We start from the raw sequence: 21,854 nt of genomic DNA on the forward strand, positions 1-21,854 counted from the left end.
GTATTTCAAAATCAATTTCTTTCTTTGTTTTTGTTTTTGTTTTTTTTTTTGGTTGAGACAACTGGGATTAAGTGACTTGCCCAGGATCACACAGATAATAAATCTTAACTGTCTGAGATCAGATTTGAACTCAGGTCCTCCTCACTTCAAGGCTGGTGCTCTATCCACTGCGCCATCTAGCTACCCCTCAAAATCAATATCAACAGAAATTGAAATATAATATATTAAACAATGTCAAGTTTAGTTCTGTATATAAAATTATACAATTCTATAATGTTGGGGCTAGCTCTCTGGAGGGCCTCAGGATTGATCAGGGTCAGAATCAAAGTCCTTGGTCTTTAGGGGGAGCAGTGAAGGAGGCAGGCAAGCCGGCTTGCCAAAGATGAATCCTGGACTCCAAAGTCTGGAGCCTGAAGTCTCTCCTGCTCTTCCTGTAGCAGAGCAACTCTAACCTCTCTCCCTCAGCCCTCCAATCCTTGCCTACAATTACCTCACCATCACACATTCAGCAAGCACCAATGGTGAAGAGAGCCATCACATCACCATCTCATCTAAATATGTATACAGAACCATTATTTCACAGCAAATAGGTAATTAGCCTTAAGTGTTCTGCTGTCTCAGATTCAAGTATACCTTTTCAGAGTTTCAGCCCTCTACACAATTCTAGTATTAGATTATATCTCTGAGGCAATATAGTATATACAATGAGCAGGCCCTTTCTGATCCCAGCTTTACTTCTCTTTGTATTTTTCATAAATTTATTTGGTAAAGAATAAATCTGTCAAATAATTTTACATTATTTTGCCTAAACACCCGTGATCAAATCTGTGCTTATGTTGCATAGTGTCCCTTTGTTTGTGGTATAAGAGAACCAACCAAGAAAGAGGGATCTTTTCTGGCACATGTCTAGAAGGTCAACTATTATGTCCAGAAGCTCTACTATTAGAGAGTTCTCATGAAGTTGGGACATGACAAGAACCATTTTGTAACTATATTTTTAGGTGCAGAATCACAAGGAGTTCATGCATAAATCTATATCACAGAAGGAAGGCCAAGTTACAAACATAAATCCCAAGAAAGCATGGACTGTTTTATGTATTTATGCTTGTATACCCTGGAATACAGCACAAAATAAGACACTGATTGAGTTTACCACTTATTTAAAGGGCATTATGCATGTTGTGGTTGAAGCATTATCCTAACTTCTCATCTTCCTTTAAGAAAGGTAGGCTAGTTTTTCTTTAAAAGGTACTTGAAGACTCAATTGGCTCAGAAAATAAATGTTCAAAATGTTGAACCCAAGTTACCCAGATACTAACCTGAGTCAGGCCTAACCGAGAACAACTGGCATAGTTTTGAAAGGAAATAAGCTCCTTGAAGTGGGAGATGAGCAGAGGAGATGAAGAACCTACCCTGGCTTTCATGCTTTCTGGCAGGGTTCTTTTGGTAATTCTTTTAGAGACTTTGGTAGTTTAATATGATCCACCTTTCCCATAGGGACATTCTTGAGGGATGACAGTAAACTGTCTGTGTCCACTCATTAAAAAGGCAATAATTAGGAGTATGCTGAAATAAACTCAGTTTTGGGCCCTCTAGGTATGTTATATTTACCAGTCAGGTAATTTAAGCCTCCTTCAAATTCTATTAGATCTCTTCTGAACTCTGTTTTCAAAGCTGAGGGAGGAGGAGGCAGGAGGACTGAATGGGAGGGATAGGGAAAGAGATAATATTCTTCCTCTTACAAAAGGATAAATTCAAAAGAACTGGGGATGGTAGGCCTCAGCTGAAAATGGATGCCTTAGTATTGCAAAAGGTCATAATCACCTAATTATCTCAAGGGAGGCAAATAAAAGTGGTCTCCACCTAGCTAGTAGGAAGTCAACTGTTTGGCTTTATGTAAACTGTTTGGAATGATATTTTTAAAATGACAACCCAGCTGAATTACTAATTCAACTATAATTGTAATCCTATAATTGTAAATGGCATAGAAAACCACTGAAGGGTGCATGAGAGACTCCCTAAGAGTGAAAAAATTTTAAAAAGGAGATTCATGGAATTTTAGGATTGTTTAACAGTGTTGAACAAACTCTTTGAGTTTTTTTATTGTTTGTTTTAATCTAGAATTTAAAAGACAAGCCAACATTTTGCCATTTTATGATTTTTTTAATGTAAACTTTAGGGGGAAGATACATTTAATAAGACAAAGCTGAATTGTCCCAAGAACCTAGAGACATTTGTGGAACTGGGAATATATACAAATATGCCCATTTCCACTCCCATGAACATCTCATTTAAGAATTTAAAAATTGTGAACTATTATTTTGTTAGTACTTCCCTGGAAGTGCTCCTGAGAAGAGCAAAACAATCCCTAGCAGAAATGATTATTGTTTGCACATTGACTGACCTAAAGGAGTTGCTTTGTAACTTTTTGTGTTGTTTTGTGTCTTTCCCCCCAGCAGAGGAGGGCAAAGCCAGACCTAGCAGAAGCAGGTTCCTGCTGAACACAAACAGCAATCTTCTGCACAAGCAGAACTGAGTCAGGCCTGCCACAGTGGGCAGTTAGACATGATCATGGCAAGGTAATAGTGCTTTTGAATTAATCTATAGATCATGAATTTTAAAAATTTAGTCATATCACTTTTCATAGTAAATTTTTGCTAATCATATTGTTTTAATCACCTTGTGAAGATTTTTTTTTTTTAAATTTCTGCAAGGACTGAATCTATATGGCTAAAACAATTAATTTGCAATTTGTCCCATTTCTCCAAACTTCTTTTGTCTCCTTATGCCTATTTCACATTTCTTATCCCCCAAATCTCCGTGGGAGGTCTGTGCCCTACTATGAAAATACAGCACATTTGCCATAAGCCAACTTTTCTCCTTTTTTCTACATTTCAAACTCAATTATCTCCAAAACAGAATATATTATCTCTATCCCCAATCTCTATTTCCATGACAAACTTACCTCTTCTTTGAACTTCTCTGTTATTGCTGAGGACACTATTATCACAAATCATCTAGGTTAACATCTTTAGCATTATGTACAACTCTCTTATCTTACATACACAAACTAAGACCAATTTTAACACATTTACCTCCACAATATTTCTCACATCTCTTCCCTTTTATTGGTTCACATGGCCACTATCCCAGTTCAAGAGCTTATTATTTTTTATCTGGAATATTTCAATAGCTTCCTAATTGATCATCTTCAAACTTTCCCCCAAAACTATACCCTACACAGAAATATCACAGTTATTTTCTTAAAGCATACATCTAATTATGTCTCTCAAACTGTGGATCACTATTGCCTTTAGGATCAAATATAAACATCACTGTTTGGATTTTAAAATCTCATACAACTTGGCTAACTTTCCAAAGCTACTTTTCCAGACTTATTATATATTATTCCCTTGCTTCATTTTATTTTTTTGGTCACATACACAACCCTCCATCTATCTTCTCTGTGCCTTTGAAAAGGCTGTCCCACATGATTGGAATGCATTCTATTATGACCTTGACAAGAAGGATTCCAAAACTATCTAAAACTCCTTGAAGGACAAATTCTCCTTGAATCCTAGCCTCTGTTAAAGACCCTGACCGAGGACAAATAGCTTCATTCTGTTATCTAGATGGGTCTAGTTGAATCCAGAACTGGAGAATTCCAACCCTATTTAAAGAAATTCTATTTCTATTCTATTGAATTCCAGCTCAAGCTGCACTGACCAGCCCCCATCAAGAGCAATCTTCAGCCAAAGCTTATAAAATGAACCAACTTGGGGCTCAGTCCTTGCAGAGGACCTAACATGCCATGCTATGCTATGCCAAGAAACCCTCTGCCCGCTGAAATGATATTATCTTTCAGTGTTACCTTCTCTTAGCTCTCTCACCTAAGACTTTATATCTCTCTGTCAGGATTTCTCTACTAGAAACTTTACTTCTGTCAGATCTTGCCACTAAGGAATTCAGTCTTTCTATTCATGCTTAGCAAAGGCTGACTTCCCAAATGCCAATAATAAACTTCTTTTTATCAGTCTAGCTGTTCGGGTTTGTAATTTCCTTTACAAAGGACCTCTGTGCCACCAGAAAGGGGGTTCCCACAACTTCCTACCCTGGATTGAATCCTAAGGGGGAATTCTTCATTTGGTTCCCTGAACCCCAAACCTGCCACTAACCTCATTTAATTCCCTGACCACCAAAAATCCTAATCCTAATCTCATCAACCTCTGCCTCTCAGTCTTGTTTCAATCAAAATTCAATTCAAATTCTACAGGTAGCCTTCCTAGTTCTTCCAGATTTTAGAGCCATTCGCATTAATATTTTATATATACATTAATTAATGTGAGCAGTGTAAGCCTTTATTCCTTTGAATCAATTAATCTCCAATAATAGCTATATAGATAGACAGACAGACAGACAGGCAGATAGACTATGTTGTTGTCTCCAAGAGAATGTAAGCTTTTTCGAGCAGTGATAGTTACATATTATTATTTCATATTTTTATTTTGATGTCCTCAGCACCTTAGCAAGATACCTAGCAAAGATTAGCTTAATAAATACTTGGAAGAATTATTTCTTTTTTTCTTAGAGAGAGTAAAATTTATTTTCTTATTTTTTCAGCTTTATCATCCTACATTTTTTTTTGACATTAATTGTTTCCTTTGAATTCTCAATTTAGCTGGTATATAATTTCATTTCTTCTCTATAGTAAATTCACTCTTGGGGGGGAGCAGGGGAAAACTTAGGCGATATAATCGATAATCAGAAATCCTCAGAGTTCAAGTCTAGCCTCAAACATGAACACTAAACCTTTGTTTACCTGTCTCCTTTTCTGTATATGGGAATTATAATAGCACTTACCTCTCACAGTCATTATGAGCATCAAATGAGAGACTAATGATTAAGTGCTTAATTAAGCATGATGCCTGGGACATAGTGAACCCTCTATAGATAATGTTATTATTATTAACATGATTATTATTATAATCTTATTTTTCTTTCTTTTTTTTTTTAATAAGATTGGTTGGTAACATACTTTGTTAGCCTTTGTCAAAATAGCACTTAGTTTGAACAGTTGCATACAGTTTTTATTTTCAGGCTTTTCTTCTGTGACTAAATTTCAAGATTTTATCGATTGTTTCAATCTCAAGTGAAATTTGAATGTCAGAGAAGGAATACAGAGATTTCCTATTCAAATATGATTTAGACTAACTGGCTTCTGAGATTTGATTCAATTCTACATTCACTAATATACAATAAAATTTAAAATAATAATATACTGGTTCTCAAAAAGTAATAACCAAGATCAGAATTCAAGTAGCATAGTTGGTCTCTCAGAATGAGAACAAAGTTTAAAGTGGCTATTTAAAGAGGGTTAGGAATTGCTTTACCAGCAAAAGTCATAAGTAAGTACATCTATTATAAATTGTTGGCTTGCCTTAATGTTTTGCTTTTGGCTTTAATATAGTTTTGTTTTGTTTTTTATTTTTGCCTTTGGCTTTAACAACAATTTTTTTTTTTTCCCAATGTATTCTTCCTCCAGTTTTACTCTAGTGTTCAGCTTGCCTTTTGTTATAACAAAGATTGCAAAAGAAGAAAAAAAAAGTTCAGCAAAACAATTCTGACAGTATAATTAGTACTGCAAACCATAATACTATACAAACTCAATATAAAGGAAAAATACAATTCAATTATAATAGTATTTTATTTGATGACAAAAAAGTTCGTTTTCCCTGACAAGCCAAAAAAGTATGTCTTCCACACATTTAAAACCTACCTGATTGTCTCATTAGTTCACCTCCCAATCCTCTGAAAATCAAAAAGAAAGAAATAAATAAAGGCAAAAGCAAAAAGCCATATAGATGGTTATAGTGGCATTACAGAAATAGTAGTCAATTTACTGCAATATTCAAAAATCTATAATTTCTTTGAAATCTATCATTACACTATGGATATTACTTCAATCAACATAAATTTGATTCATTCCCTTAACATACATACATACATTCTTTCATTAAGTTCCTGTGGCCAAAATTATTCTTTACCTAACAACAAGTTTTTCAATGAGTTTCTATGGATTAAGATTATAGGATTATTAGTGAATAATCTTGTCACAATGTAAGCATTTTCAATTTTATAGGACCTGAAAAAACTTAGACTATACTGTCATAGTCCTTTAGAAACTAGTGTCATTTTCACAACACAAAAGAGAAGATAGCAGTGGAGATTATGCAAATAGCATAATCAGTTAACAATACAAAGCATAAACATATGTACTTACAAAGTAATTCTAAAAAATTTTTTTACGTTGAATATCTCTTGTAAAGATCTGGTACCCAATATATACAGGGAAATACGACATATATAAAATCAAGAACTATGTCCCAAAAGATATGTGGCCAAAGAATATGAACATTTTATGTTGGAGTTGTTTTGGGTTTTTTTAATTCAATCATCAAAAAATCCCAGAGAGCCATGTTATCTCACACCCAGAAATGTCTTCTCAATAATATACAGTCTGAGTCTACCATTTTTATTTGGACATGGATACCACATTTCATAATAATTCTTCTAGAGGTGTAGTTGTTAATGTGATTCTAAGTCTTTAAAAGTTTTACTTATTACAATGTTGTTACTGTATAACTATTGTCCTGGTTCTATGATTTCACTATGCATCAATTCATAGAAGTTGTTCCATGTTTCTCTAAAATAACCCCTTTCATCTTTTCTTTTTTTTTTTTAAAGTCTATTGATTTTTTTCTGTTTCTTTCAGTATTAAAATTAACCCAAGTCACTCCATATGAATAATAGTACTGCTTAGAAAAGAAAAACCCAGAAAAACTGATCAATACAAAGTAAAAATCTGAAAATATATACCTATAGTCCTCCCACCTCCAATAAGGGATAAGCTGAAAGTCTCTTCTCTATCTCTTCATTTGAGTCCTAGTCTTTGTAATTTATTAAGATTCACTTAGGATTTTTTTTCTTTCCATTTACATTGTTGCATATGCTGTGTACACTATTTTCTTGGCCGAGTACTTTCCCTATATCAGATCATATAGAATTTCCATGTATCTCTTTATTTCCATGTATCTTCACCACTTATTTCACTTCATACAGTATAAGAATATCCTTTTACATTTATGTGCCATAGCTTTTTCTAACCTCCTAGTTCATAGTTTTCATTTCTTTGCTATCACAAAATTTTGAAGTATAAGAGGGGCTTTCTTTTTAATCATGGCTTTCTTGAGGTATAAGCCTAATAATGGAGCCTACGGTTCAAAGATTATGAATATTTTAGTCACTTTATTTACATAACTCCAAATTATTTTCTAAAATCTTTTTATTATTTTATAGCTCCACCAACAATGTATTCCCAACTCTTCCAACATTGACTATTTTTTTTTTGTCACTGTTTTTGTCAATCTGATGGTATTATGTGAAACGTCTGAATAGTTTTGATTTGAATTGCTCTTAATAGCCATTTGGAGCATTCTTTCATGTGGCTATGAATACTTGGCATTTTTTCCTTTGAGAACTTTATCTTCATATCCTTTGACATTTTGCCTATTGGGTATGACTATTAGTCTCACATATATTTATTAATTTTTAATATATCTTAGATGCCAAACTCTTATCAGAGAAATCTGATACAAAATTTTTTCTCATTTGATCACTTCTCTTCTTATCCTAGATGCATTGTGTCTATATAAAAGCTTTACAGTTTCAAGACCAAAATTATTCATTTTATCTGTCATAACTGCCTCTCTTTTGTTTAATTAAGAATATATTTCCTACTCACAGCTGTAATCTGCAATTATTCTAATTTTTTTCAATAAAATGATTTCTAATATAAGGTCATGAACACATGTATAATATATTGTAAAATATGGTTTAAGGTATCAATCTTAAGTTTGATTTTTGCCAGATTGCTTTCTAGTTTTCCTAGCACTTTTTAATCAAATGAAAAGCTATTTTCCTATTTGTCTTCTACTTCATGAAATGCTGAGTTTTATTGTTACTATTTCTAAATCTCATTTATCAAGGCTGTGCTATTGACTTACTTCTCTATTATTATAAAGAAAAAACAAATTGTTTTGATTATTGCTGCTTTATAGTATAATCTCTGCTGTATGCTGCATTTGAGAAGTAAATAATTTCTTTCATTCTGATTTTCTTTCTAAGACTGTTTGAAGAGAAATTTATTACTAGTTCTTAAGTGATTAAATAAATGTTTAAGTAAACCATCATATCATCAACAGATTGGAGGAAATATTTTGGACAAATACAACATTCAGCCTTTGTTAAAAATGATTAGAATGTATGGGAATAAATGGAATTTTCTTGAAAATTTTAAGTGGTATTTCTCTAAATCCAAGACTCAACATTATGTGTAATTGAGATAAATTAAAGCAAAGGTATCTGTTATCATTGTTATTATTCATTTAAAGAAATTAGGAGCATCAACATAGGCAAAGAGGAAACACAATGATTCCAATTAATATAATCATATGATTTATAGGAGTTTCTTTTTCTTATTAATATAGTCACTTAGGTTCAAAATTTTCTGAATACCAAACCACTCTGAATTCCTAATATAAATCCATTATATTCATAGTGTATAATTTTTGTGATATATTGTTTTAATCTTCTTGCTATGTTTCACTGCAAATTTTTGTTTCAGTATTCATTAAGGATATTAGTCTATAGTTTCCCTTCTCTGTTTGTTTTTTATTAGATTATCTATGTTTGAGAAAGGGTAAATTGAAGCACCATATTTGTGATGAAGAAGCTATTTTGTAGGATTCTTTCTTTTTATATTTTTCTAAACATTAGTACTGAAATAAATTATTCTTTAGATATTTGGTAGAATTCACTTGTAAATTCATCTGGTTCTGAAGTTTTACTGGGGAAAGGAAGGAGAAGAAATATATTTATGAATTGTTCAACTTCTTTTTTCCTGTTCTGGGGTAAGAGAAAAAACTAAAGCAGCTCTATTTTGTACTTCCTCTATCTTGCCCCTAACTTAGCCTTTTATCATTAAAGTGTGACCTATATTAAAAATTTTAGCTAAAAAACGAGACCTTTTTAAGGTCTTTTAAACTGCTTTCAGAGCCATTTCTAGTTGTCCTAATCTGTATCTTGCCACTGGGTTCAGATGGTACTGAAGAAAAAAGTGAGGCTATTAACTTGACATAACCCACCACCATTTAAATCCAACTCATTTGCAGTCACTATATCCCCTCCCTGATGTCAAGGTACTTTTCTAGAATGAAGGACAAACAACAACTTTGCTTATATTGCAATCCCAATATCATTGTCTGACCAGCCTAACTTTAGAGGGGACAAATAACCTGAAGAACTTTCCAGGCCCAGCAAAAAGCCCTATTCAATTAAGGGATATGATATCCCCTATTCTTAGCTTGTAAATCCCAAGCAACAAGCCCTGTTAGTTACACCTAGTTAGAGTTACACCATACCCAATTCACTTCCTACCTACATTAAAATCTATGTTGTTTTGTCCTTTTGTTCCTTAAGGAAGTCTTTGCCTGTGTGGGCAAGGCTCTCATGCTAGAGAACAGCTTCTGCTACTGGTTTGTTGGATCTGTTCTTTTACTAATGAAACTGTTTAGGAATACAAATTTCTTTTCAAATAATGTTTTGGTTGCATCCAAGAAATTTCAGTAAATTTTCTCTTTTTTTCCATTATTTTTAATGAATTGATTGCTTCTATGATTTATTCTTTGATCCATTTATTCTTTAGAAATTAAGCTACTTAGCCTGCGATATTTTATGTTTGCTTCAAAGGTCCTCAAATAAACAAAAAATTTATTATGTAATCACCAGTAAAGACTACATTTAATATTTCTGATTTTCTGCATCTGTCTGTAAAATTTTTATCCTCTAATATGTGGTGAATTTTTGTGAAGGTACCATACACAGATAAGAATGCTCCCCTTCAAAATTCTCCAGAAGTCTATTATATATAACTTCTCTAAAATTCTATCAGGTCTTTCATTTGTTTGTTTTTTATTAGATTATCTAGGTTTGAGAAAGGGTAAATTGAAGTCCCCTGCTATTGTAGTTTTGATGTTTATTTTTTTACTATAATTCATTTAAAATTATAATGAAATGATAAACTATCCAAAATAATAATGGTAAAATAAAATAAAATGGTTAACTATCAAACTAACATTTTCACTATCCACCAATCTGAATCTTGGAATCTGCCCCTTGTGCCACTGAGTTCTGAAAAGTGAGCTTTCACCTTTTGTTACCCAGAACCAAATCTCCTTCCCATTATTCTTATCATGGTTGCACAAGTACAACCTTTTCCATTCTCCTTTATGTACTATCTACCTCCATAAAGAAAGTAATTTCCTGAATGTAAACTATTTGCAATTTTGTCTTTCTTCCCAGGTTATTTTTACCTTTTGAATCCGATTTTTCTTGTGCAACAAGAGAACTGTAAGGATCTGCACACATATATTGTATCTAAGACGTATTTTAACATGTTTAACATATATGAGACTGCCTGCCATCTAGGGGAAGGGATAAAGGGAAGGAAGGGAAAAATTGGAACAGAAGTGAGTGCAAGGGACAATGTTGAAAAATTACCCATGCATATGTTTTGTCAAAAAAAAAAAAAAAGCTATAATTAAAAAAAAGAAAGTAATTTCCTAATTATGTGCTCTGCACTGTAACCCTTTGAATACAATTATAAAAAAAATTAAGTAATCTCTATAGACAAGGATCTTATATTCTAGTGAGGGAGACAAGGACATTTCTAAGTATAAACAGCATAAATATAAATTAAAGGGGCAGCTAGGTGGAACAGTGGATAGAGCACCAGCCTTGAACTCAGGAGCACCCGAGTTCAAATTTGGCCTCAGACACTTAACATGTCCTAGCTATGTGATCCTGGGCTAGTCACTTAACCCCAATTGCCTCAGCAAAAAACGTGTGTGTGTGTGTGTGTGTGTGTGTGTGTGTGTGTGTGTGTGTGTGTAAATTAAAGAATTACAAAGAAACAAAGTAGTTCAATACAAGGTAGTTTCAGAGGAAGTAAACTAATAATAGGTAAGATTAAGAAAGGTTTCATTTAGCATAGTATTTGAGTTACTTATTTAAGGAAGAAAGAAACTCTATATGGCAGAAACAAGGAGAAAGATCACTTCAACTATGCCAGTGCAAAGAGAGAAACCCAAGAGATGGAGTGGCCTTTGTGAAGAAGAAAGAGAACAATTGTGATAGTATAGAGTGAAGAAATACTGACCAATAAGGATGAAAAGTTAGGTTGAGGCCAGGTTCTAAAAGATTTCAAAAGCTAAACAGAACAGTTTAAATTTTATCCTAGGCTGCATCAAAAAGTCATTGGAATCACATGGTCAAAACTACACTTGAGAAAAATGATTTTGGCAGCACTTTTTTGGATGGTGATGGTTATGTGGAAGATGGCAATGTATATGAAGTCAAAGACCAGAGGTAATGACAGTCATATTATCTAAGTGAGCTAGAATAAGGAGCTGAACTAAGCAGGGAGTGATGTGAAAAAGAAAGAAAAAAAGGGAGTTGGATATAAAAGATATGTGAAAATGGAAATGTCAAGGGTTAGCAACTGACTGGATCTATGGTGTGAGGAAGAATGAAGAGTCCAGGGAAATGAGATTATGCTGGGAAAATGGAAGAATGGTATGCCTAACAGAAATAGGGAAGTTTAGAAAAGGAGAGTGTTTGGGCTAAAGATAATGTGGTCAGTTTGAGGCAGGTCGATTTTCAGATGTCTCTCAAACATCTAGTTAGAAATGTCTCATAAGTAATTGGTGATACAAGAATGAAGTCTGGATGATAGACTGATACCAGATACAAAGATTCATGAGTCATTTCCATAAAGCTCATGAGGTTTCTTCAAGAAGATAGTATGAGAATGAGGAAAGAGGGCAGGAGAGAATAATGTCATGAACATGGAGAAAGTAAACAGAAAAAAAAGTGATCTATAATGTCAAAATGGAGCAAAAGGGAGCAGTTTGGTGGTACAGTAGATAGAGCACCAGCCCTGAAGTTAGGATGACCTGAATTCAAATCTGGTCTCAGACACTTAACACTTCCTAGATGTGTGACTCCGGGCAAGTCACTTAACCTCAATTGCCTCAGGGGGAAAAATTAAGAGGAAAAATGGAGCAAATAGGGAAAAAAGGAAGAGAAAAAAAAGTAAAGAATATTTTGCTTGTTTCTGGATTTTCAATGCTTAACAATGCTTACTATGTAGTAAGTATTTAATAAATTATCTATCTCTTAGTCTATATTTTAGCTCTCTACCTACACACATACACAAAAAATTTCTCCAAATCATTAAAAATATATATAAATTTAAAAAATGTTGTATCCTTAATATCTAGTAAATTAACAAAAATCATAAAATAAGCTTATAAACAAAAATGTTACATATACATCCAAATATTTCCTGCAGGCCTTAATGGGATCAAAGAACTGAAAATAGAAATCTACCAACTGGGCAATAGTTTAAAACTACAGTGCATGTTGTTGGTGGAGTTGTGAACGAATCCAACCATTCTGGAGAGCAATCTGGAATTATGCCCAAAAAGTTATCAAACTGTGCATACCCTTTGATCCAGCAGTATTTCTATTGGGCTTATACCCCAAAGAGATACTAAAAAAGGGAAAGGGACCTGTATGTGCCAAAATGTTTGTAGCAGCCCTGTTTGTAGTGGCTAGAAACTGGAAAATAAATGGATCCCCATCAATTGGAGAATGGCTGGGTAAATTGTGGTATATGAATGTTATGGAATATTATTGCTCTGTAATGACCAGCAGGATGAATACAGAGAGGCTTGGAGAGACCTACATGGACTGATGCTAAGTGAGATGAGCAGAACCAGGAGATCATTATACACTTCGACAACGATATTGTATGAGGATGTATTCTGATGGAAGTGGATTTCTATGACAAAGAGACCTAACTTAGTTTCAATGGATAAATGATGGACAGAAACAGCTACACCCAAAGAAGGAACACTGGGAAACGAATGTGAACTATTTGCATTTTTGATTTTCTTCCCGAGTTATTTTTACCTTCTGAATCCAATTCTCCCTGTGCAACAGGAGAACTGTTCAGTTCTGCAAATATGTATTGTATCTAGGATATACTGCAACATATTTAACATATATAGGACTGCTTGCCATCTTGGAGGGGAGATGGAGGGAGGGAGGGGAAAAAAATGTGTGTTCTGGAATGAAACTATAGATGGTGTTGAAACCAAGAAAGTCAAGAATGTATTCATGAAAAGAAATTAAGAAATTAAGTTCTTTCCCTGAATGGAGGCCACAAGTGAAATTCACCATTGACAGAAAGGGACTGGTGTAATAGAAAGGTTTCCAAGGTAAGAAGGCTATAAGGAATTGACAAATGTTTCAGGATGAGACTACTGATAAAATAAGATTTTAAAGTCCAGAGGAGGGGAGAATAAGAGGGAGAAAAGTGCTGTTCAATTGAATCTGGAAAAAAAAAAAAAAAAGAATTCTGTGTGAGAAAGTTATGCATTTCAGGCATAGGAAATGATCAGGATTAAGACATGATAATAATCTGCAGAGGAACAGAGTGAAAACCAATGTCTATTGTAATGTGCAGAAAAGGAAGTAATGTGCAAGAATAGAAATAAAAAAGGTTGGGAGAGAAGATATAAGGATCTTTAAAAGCCACACAGAGTAGCTTTTATCTAATTTTAGAAGTAACAGAGTTACTAGAGTTTACTGAGTAGGGGGATGTGGGCAATGTGCTTAAGGAAAATCATTTCAACAAGTAGGTGTTTGGAAAATGTATTAAAGGGAGAAAGCCTATATGACTCAGTCAGAGTTAACCTGTAATAAAATAAGAATGAAATGATCTAAAAAATAGTACTGATTGTAATGACACACCTTGGCTCAGGAGAACAAATGATGAAATATTGCGTTTTTCAATAGAGAAGTGGGGGATTGTTAGAAAGAGATTGTATCTGCACTATCAAAAGCAATCATTACATTTGTTAATTTTGCTTAATCATTTTTTCATAATTATAATGATGAAATGACTGATATTGAGAAAAGGTAAAAGTAAAATCTTTTTTATTTTAAGAAAAGAGAGAATAGAATTGATAGAAAGAATTGAGAACTCTCATTTCCAGTGATGTTAGAATGAGAAACTATAATAATCTTTAAACACTCCTGACTGTCCTAAATGAGGTCTTTCATGTGGATATACCTTTGCTAAATATATTTTACATTATTGTACCTCAGAAACTTTGTTTTGTCCATAAGGGCTATCAAGAATTTAGCCAATTCTGATTATACTGTTTTAGTAATGGGAATATCCTTCAGCAAATAATATATGCTAAACTTTACCTAACTGGTATTACCTTTTCAGCAAGGTTGGACATGAAAATATTTATTTCTATATAGCTTACTCTAACATTGGAAATATTACCACTTTGTCACATAGACATTTGACATTAATCTTCTCATCGCAAACCTGGAAACAAAATGATCTCCTAACAAAATTAAATGATTCCTACATTTTAAAGTTCTTTTCTCAGATCTGAAAAGAATTCAAAATTATACATCATTTTAGAATAAACCATCTACAATCTACATAAAGTATTTGGAAAAGAGGAAATCATCAGTCTTTTATTTTTATAACAACTTCACAATCCACAAAAGGTAGAAGGTGAACTTATTCAAGAATTTGTTGGTAAAAAAACAAGGGTAGCTCCTTAAAATTTCAACTCTATCTCATTTAAGCTTAATAAATTATTTTCCCTGTTTTATATTTACTGAGGTTTGGATATATTAAGCAATTTTCTAGTCATTCAACCATTGTTGTGAGTTGAAAATAAAATCATTCTTCCTAAATCTAACTCCATTCTTTATCCATCATGATACACTGCTATTTGTCTACAATGAGAAGAGGCCATAAAGGAAAAAAAAAAATCCATTTCTCAGGCTTTAACTTTTCTTCAGATCCAAGTGGTATTTGGAAAACTACATATGTAATTGGGATCTTGGGAGTAAAGCTGCATAGTTTCGTTAAAGGTCTTATCAGCTGTTGCCATTAAAAGCCTATTTCAATATTTTGTTATCAACAAAACGCATCACTTTTCTACATGTTTATTTTTCAAAGTCAATGATCATGATCAATCTCCATTCTGATGGTTACATGACTACTTCAAAAGGCTGCTTCTTTTTATCTATTCAAATTTAATTTTTAAAAGCATATTTGTTCCTTAAAATTATTTTTGTCTTACTTAGTCACAAAATGAAAAAGAATATCTCATAAGTCCTTTTCTACAAATTAAAACAACTCATAATTTTTAAAAGAAGAAAACTTCATTATATGGAAGAACAGTAGTAAGTGGAAAGTTTCAGTGCTATACTTAAAGTTGGAAATGTGCCCTCATAAACAATAAAACTTAACATTTACTCAAGTGTCAAAAGTTATTCACTCTGGAAACTTTCCAGAATGCTAAGAGCTTCTGCTGATGTGCAGTATTCAACTTTTATATCAGTTTTGGGTTAATGGGAATTTAAGCTTTCTCAGTATAATGTCAACAATAAGTCTGGTTCTTCAATCTCTATGCTTAAAGCAGGGACTTATTTTTCACATTCTCCTTTTCCCCAAATAGAACAGAAAACTTTACTTTGATTTCCAACTCTACTATGCCATTGTGAAAAGGATTCAGAACTTCTTAGTACAAGTTGTATTCTCCAATATTATTTAGTTACACTGACTCTCTTTTGACTTCAAGTAATATTACTAGAAAAAAAAAAACTTTTTCTAGGATATCAGAATATTTATGGCATAATCTGACTTTATTGTATTTTTTAACTAGAGCATTATATCGTGAAAAGAATTGAAAACTATATTGTTCTCAAGAGGGAATGAACAGATTTCTCTTAAGAGAATTTTAATAGTCTACTCAAAAGGAAACACTTTGATAGAATGATATAGATTTTCAAATCTAGTCTTTATAGTAATGAAGGCAGCTAAATGGTTCAGTGGATAGAACATTGGGCCTAGAGTCAAGAAGCCTTGGGTTCATAGTTGGCTTCAAACACTTATTTAATGTATGACCCTAGACAGATATTTAGCCTCTTAATTTTATTACAGTGGAGAAGGAAATGGCAAACTACTACAGTATCTTTGTGAAGAAAACCCATAAATAATGTGGTCCAGAGGGAATCACACAGAGTCAGACATGACTGAAAGAAACAACAACAGCAAGCAAGAGTAAGCAATATCATTTAAATTTATTGCCTTAACCAAACAAAGAAATATCCAAGTACTGTCATTAGCCTGAAGAGTTGGTAACTATCAAAAAGACAATACAATTCCCTTTGACTATAATAACATCAAAGTAGGACTATAATAGCAAATTCTATGTGTGCAGAATGTTGAGAGCCTCCCATTTCAGGTACTATACTTCAGAAAATCAAGCAATTGTTTGCAAGAAGAATTTTACTATCTAATTTTCAAACTGTTGAGAATTAATACTCTTTTGAATGCTGATATACATGCCATTTACTGAAACCATTTTATATATTTTACATATCTGGGGAAAAAGCTCTCTGTATTTAGTATTGTAGGGTTTCTTCTCTTACTCTATATCATGCATCCTACCTACACCAAAATATACTACCACTTCTACCCTCAACAACAACAACAACAACAACAACAAAAAAAAAAAAAAAACCCACTATAGATTATAGAGAAGAAATTAAAAAATAAATTGGCATTCTTGAAATAGAATTATCACTTGTACATAGAAATTGGATACTAATGGGATTTCTATAATAATAGAAAGATCTCATACAAGAAGCTATGAATTTTGTAACTTATTTTTTTGTAATTCTTCAATTCTGCTATGATTATTGTAAGTCTTTGCTTTTGATTTTCTTGCAAAGATAACTGGGCCATATTCATTAATGTATGTGCTAAGATACTACTGTCTGACAAACTAGTTTTCCCATATCATTAAGAGGCATATGAATTTGAGGTTTCTAGACAATTCATAATAATAAGCTTTACTGAGAGATAAGTAACCAGTATAGAAGAAATACAAATAACTCTTACAAGCTAAATATTGCTACTACTTTCAGAGAAGACTAACTAGGAGGACAAAATGACTTTCTATGAGTATCCAAATACATCTTCAGCCTACAAATGAAGTTATGTTCAAGCTGTCCAGAATTTTTTATTAATTTTAAGACAATGATATAAAACCAAACTGAAAAAGAATAAAAGCAGAAACCACCCATATAATTTCATTTCCTATATTACTATTAGATTTCATTAGTCTTATTAGGACATCAAAATGGCATCACTAAAATGAAAACCATACACATTACAAGTATGAGATGACTCATCGCTAAACAAGTTCAACTTGTTCTGTAGATTTCTTGCTGAGAAAGCCAAGCCAAAACAAATAGCTTGTTTTTTGTGTGTTACTCTTAACTGGTGGTTAATTACTACACTAAGATTTGAAGACATTTTGCTGCAGAAAGGTTACCCATATTCATAGATTTGGTTAGGTTGCTTATTATCTTTTTTCTCCCAAAGTGCAAGAATGTATAAAGCATTAGAGATCAAAAAACTATTCAGTAGCAATCCAAAATTAGAAGCTTTATCTATTATGTCCTTAAAATAGATAATAGTCTTAACAGTCTGGCTACTCATTTTATTTGACTAGCAGTCTTACAGATTCACTGTGAATAAAATAGGAGGACCAATTCCCTTCTGATTGAGAAAATCCCCAACAATTTATGGAATATGATCAAATAACAAAACACAGTACTTCTGAGAATTTAAACTGTCTGGGCAAACACTTGTGATAAAAGTCCCAATGATAGTTCATTATCTACTTAATGTATATATACTTAAACTAGGAAGATTAAACCAAAAATCTATAATCTAGATCATTCGAATAAATAGGACTTTTTTTTTTTTTTAACATACATGATCTTGTTTGATCCTTATAACAACCTGGTGAGTATATGTTGAAAATAGAATTTCTACTTTATGGACAAGGAAACTAAAGTTTTAAAAATTAGAATTTGTGTTCCCTGATTTTTTTGTTTGGGGGCTTTCTATTATACCCATGCCAAATCAATCAACATCTATTAAGTGAAAAGTAATGCTAATCTTAATTTCTAACAAAGAACACATAAAAAGATAGGTCTAAGATGTGCAGGACTAAAGTTGGTACAATAAGTACTAGTACTGCACCATCATTAGATTCACATGGTCACTCAAAAGTCAGGCAAGAAGAATGGAAGCCACTATGCCCTTCCTCTTTCCTGAAAGGTATTTTGTTAATTCTTAAATTTTTCTTTTACTTTTACTTTTAGATACATCTTTTTATTTACTTTTAAAACATCTATTTCCCAATGAATTATTCTTTTCTCTTTTACTTCTAGAAAATTATTCCTTATAATAAATAGTTAAAAAAAAAAAAAAAAGGAAAAACAAGTCAGCAAAACTAATTAACACATTAAAAATCCTGCACTATATACAGAGATTCACACCTCACTTATGGAAAGAAATAGAGAAGATATTATTATAAATGACCAAACTTGGTTATTTATAATTTTATACCATTCACTCTGAATTTGTTGTTCTTTCCATTTATATTGTTGTAGTCATTATTTTCCTGTTTCTGCTTAATTCACTTTCTATCAGTTTTCCCATGCTTGAATGCTTTCATGATGCACTTATGGTATACTAACATTGTATGACATTCATATACCACAACTAATTTAACTATTACCTAGTCAAGGGTCATCTACTTTGTAGTCAGTTCCTTGCTGCTACAAAGAGTGCTGCTATAAAATTTTTTGTGAAAGAGACATTTGTTTTTGTCATTGATCTCATTGGAATATATATACACCAATAGTAGAATCTCTGAATCAAAGGATACAAATAATTTAATCACTTATTTGTCATTTGGAAGGGTTTTTTCCCCATAATGGATGGACCAATTCAGGGCTCCAGCAATAGTAAATTATTGTTCCAATTTTTGTTGTTGTTGTCATTGTTGTTCTTTGTTCTTCGTTCTCAAAGAGTTCTGGCTATACTATCCGGGAAGTGTTGCTGTGAGGTGCAAGTGATCTGCATTTAAGTAAGGGAGGGCTGTGCTTCACTTTCCCTTCCAGAGCCATCTGAGTCTAATGGGCAGATATAGATCAGGACAACTGGAGATGTTCCTAGATGCAATGGGAGACCTAAGTCTTTTCAAGTTAAGGTCTTTAACGGGTCTCAGTTTGACAGAGGCTGAACCCATTCAGTGATTAAGGCTAGGCAGCAACCGAGGCAAAGAATGGTCTTTTTCATCTAGTCTAAAAAAAATAACCCCAAAATAAATTAATTAATCTGGGAAGGGAAGACTCTCAGGATTTATATAACTATTAAAGCATTGACTATTGCTATCTTTATCTTTTTTCATTTTTGCCAAATTTTTGGGAGTGAGGTAAAACCTCAGAACTGTTGTGATTTTCATTGATCTTTCTACTAGTGTTATGAAGCATTTTTATGATTTTATTAATTTACAGCTCTTCTTTGAAAAATTATTCGTTCTTCTAAACAATTATCTATCTATCTATCTATCTATCTATCTACTACTTAAATCCTACTTTTTTTCAAATCTGTCTTGGTAAGATTAAATTGAATTTGAAAGCTAAATGAGCACAAACAGTGTAAAAGTTTTCTCTTTTTTTTAACACATGCTATACGTTTCACTGTCCATGTCCCTGAATTGTATTCTCTCCCTTTCATTGCATCAAAGTATGTTTCTTTCCTTACGTTACAGTTCAAGCAACCTCTTCTGCATGAAGTCTTTCTGACTTTCATTCCTCCTCAATTGCTTCTATTTCCCTTCCAAACTATATATTTCACTACTTTCTCTTTATATTGATGCTATATATGTTTACATACATACTGTTCTTTATCTCTAAGTTAATACAGGTTTAAGCTTTAGTAACTATTAAATAGCTTAGAACTATATATGTATGTTGTCTTCTCAAAATTAAAATGCAAACTTTTTTCAAGAAGAGGTTGTTTCAGTCTATGTGTTTGTAAACCAAGTACCTAAAAAAAGCAAATGCTTAATCAATGCTTGCTGGATGCCTGATTGAAGAATTTAAAGAACTATAGATATTCAAACTCTTACTCAATAAATCATAGAAAAACCAGAATCTGAATCTGTTTTTAACACACAAAAGAAATAAGAACTAATGTTATTGTTTAATTCCTCTCTTACCTGTATAACTGGCGATCATAAAGCTAAAAGTAAATGATGGAAATGTCTCAGTTTTTTTTAAATGAAAAATTACATCTGTTGCTTTGAATCACAATGGGAAATACAAAATAGAGGTTAATATGAAAAGGTCTCAAACTTAAAGCAATTTTTGGAATTTTCTGGTTTTAGAAAAATGACGACTTTGCTTGAATTGTATAACTCCATTTATTCTAAGACTTCAAAGTACTTACCCTGCACAACTGCATTCACCTTCATGGCCATCTTGATAGTCAGAGAATCTGGATCAGATCCTCCCTCTGTACCATTACCTGCACTACTTGGGTAAATAATTCTGAAACTCTGTTTCTTTATCTGAAAAAACCCAAGGACTGCACTAGATTCTTATAATGTCTCATCTACTGATAAATTAATATGACACTATGAGTAATAGCTACAGCCTATAGATGATTAAAATAAGGGACACAAAAATTAAGAGATTAATCCAAGATCACAAAGTTTGTCAGGAATAAAGCCAAAATTTCAATTCAATTAATAACAATGCACAGTAATATCATAAAGAAAATAAGTTTTCACTAGGGAAAATTAAAAAAAAAACAATAAAGCAAAACCAAAAAACTTCTGAATTCTTTCACTTTTGTTATTGTTGCTTCTATACATAGGATTATCATCCTTTCTTGTCATCCAAGAATGTCCCAGAATTTTTTCTCAAATTCAAATTGGAATATTTAACCTGGTATTAAAAAAATCATCCAAACTATAACTCTCACCTAATCTTTGTAGCTTAATTTAACAGTTTCTCCTCCCATAAAAATCATTCTATATTCCAGCTAAACTGAAATAGGTAGTATTTCCTACTCTTATTTTCTTTATCTAGATCCTCTTGCCTTCTACCCAGTAGGGTAGTACCCAACTCCAACAAGAAGAAATCCTAATTCTTTTATTCCCTTGAAAGAATCAGTTTCTTTAAGCAGATCTTCTTAATTTTCCATGCTAAAAGTTGTTCTTCTCTCCTTTTCATTTAAGCCTAATTGTTTTTTTTCACTTATTTTCTTCCAATTACCATCATCATTAGTACTACTATTATGACTATTACCACCACCACCACTATTACTATTACTACTTTTGTATTATTAGATAGCTAGATAACATAAAATCTGACTTCAAATATGGTCTCAGACACTTACTTGGTATGATTCTTAAACTCTATCTGCCTCAATTTTCTCATTGTAAAATGTGGCTAATAATAACATCTACCTCTTAGTATTTTTCTTAAGATAAAATGAGATCATATCTGTAAATCATTTTCAAACCATAAAGTACTATATAAAATATTAGGTATAATTAATGATAACATTAAGACTTGAATGAATTCAAAATGTTCAAAATAATTTTAATGTAATGCTATCATCATTATCATCATCCAAGTATAATTCTTGGCTGACTAATAGCTGCATCAGAAATGAGTTTCTTAACTCTTGCAGTTCTTAACTTTAATTCCTTTAACAATTTTTAGTAAATTTAACAATTTAAGTAACAATGTTTAGTAATCAA

At 32.4% G+C, this 21,854-nt stretch overlaps 1 protein-coding gene across 1 annotated transcript in view; it reads right to left on the minus strand.

Annotated features, from left to right (window-relative positions):
* TBCD (tubulin folding cofactor D) overlaps positions 1 to 21,854 on the minus strand; it is a 430,774-nt gene that overhangs the window by 117,832 nt on the left and 291,088 nt on the right. Inside the window, 2 exon segments of the mRNA XM_051995656.1 lie at positions 5,777 to 5,808; positions 20,304 to 20,326. Of these exon segments, the coding sequence (XP_051851616.1) occupies positions 5,777 to 5,808; positions 20,304 to 20,326 (55 nt within the window).

Source organism: Antechinus flavipes, chromosome 4, assembly GCF_016432865.1.
Source record: "Antechinus flavipes isolate AdamAnt ecotype Samford, QLD, Australia chromosome 4, AdamAnt_v2, whole genome shotgun sequence".
In the NCBI taxonomy this organism is placed as follows: Eukaryota; Metazoa; Chordata; class Mammalia; order Dasyuromorphia; family Dasyuridae; genus Antechinus; species Antechinus flavipes.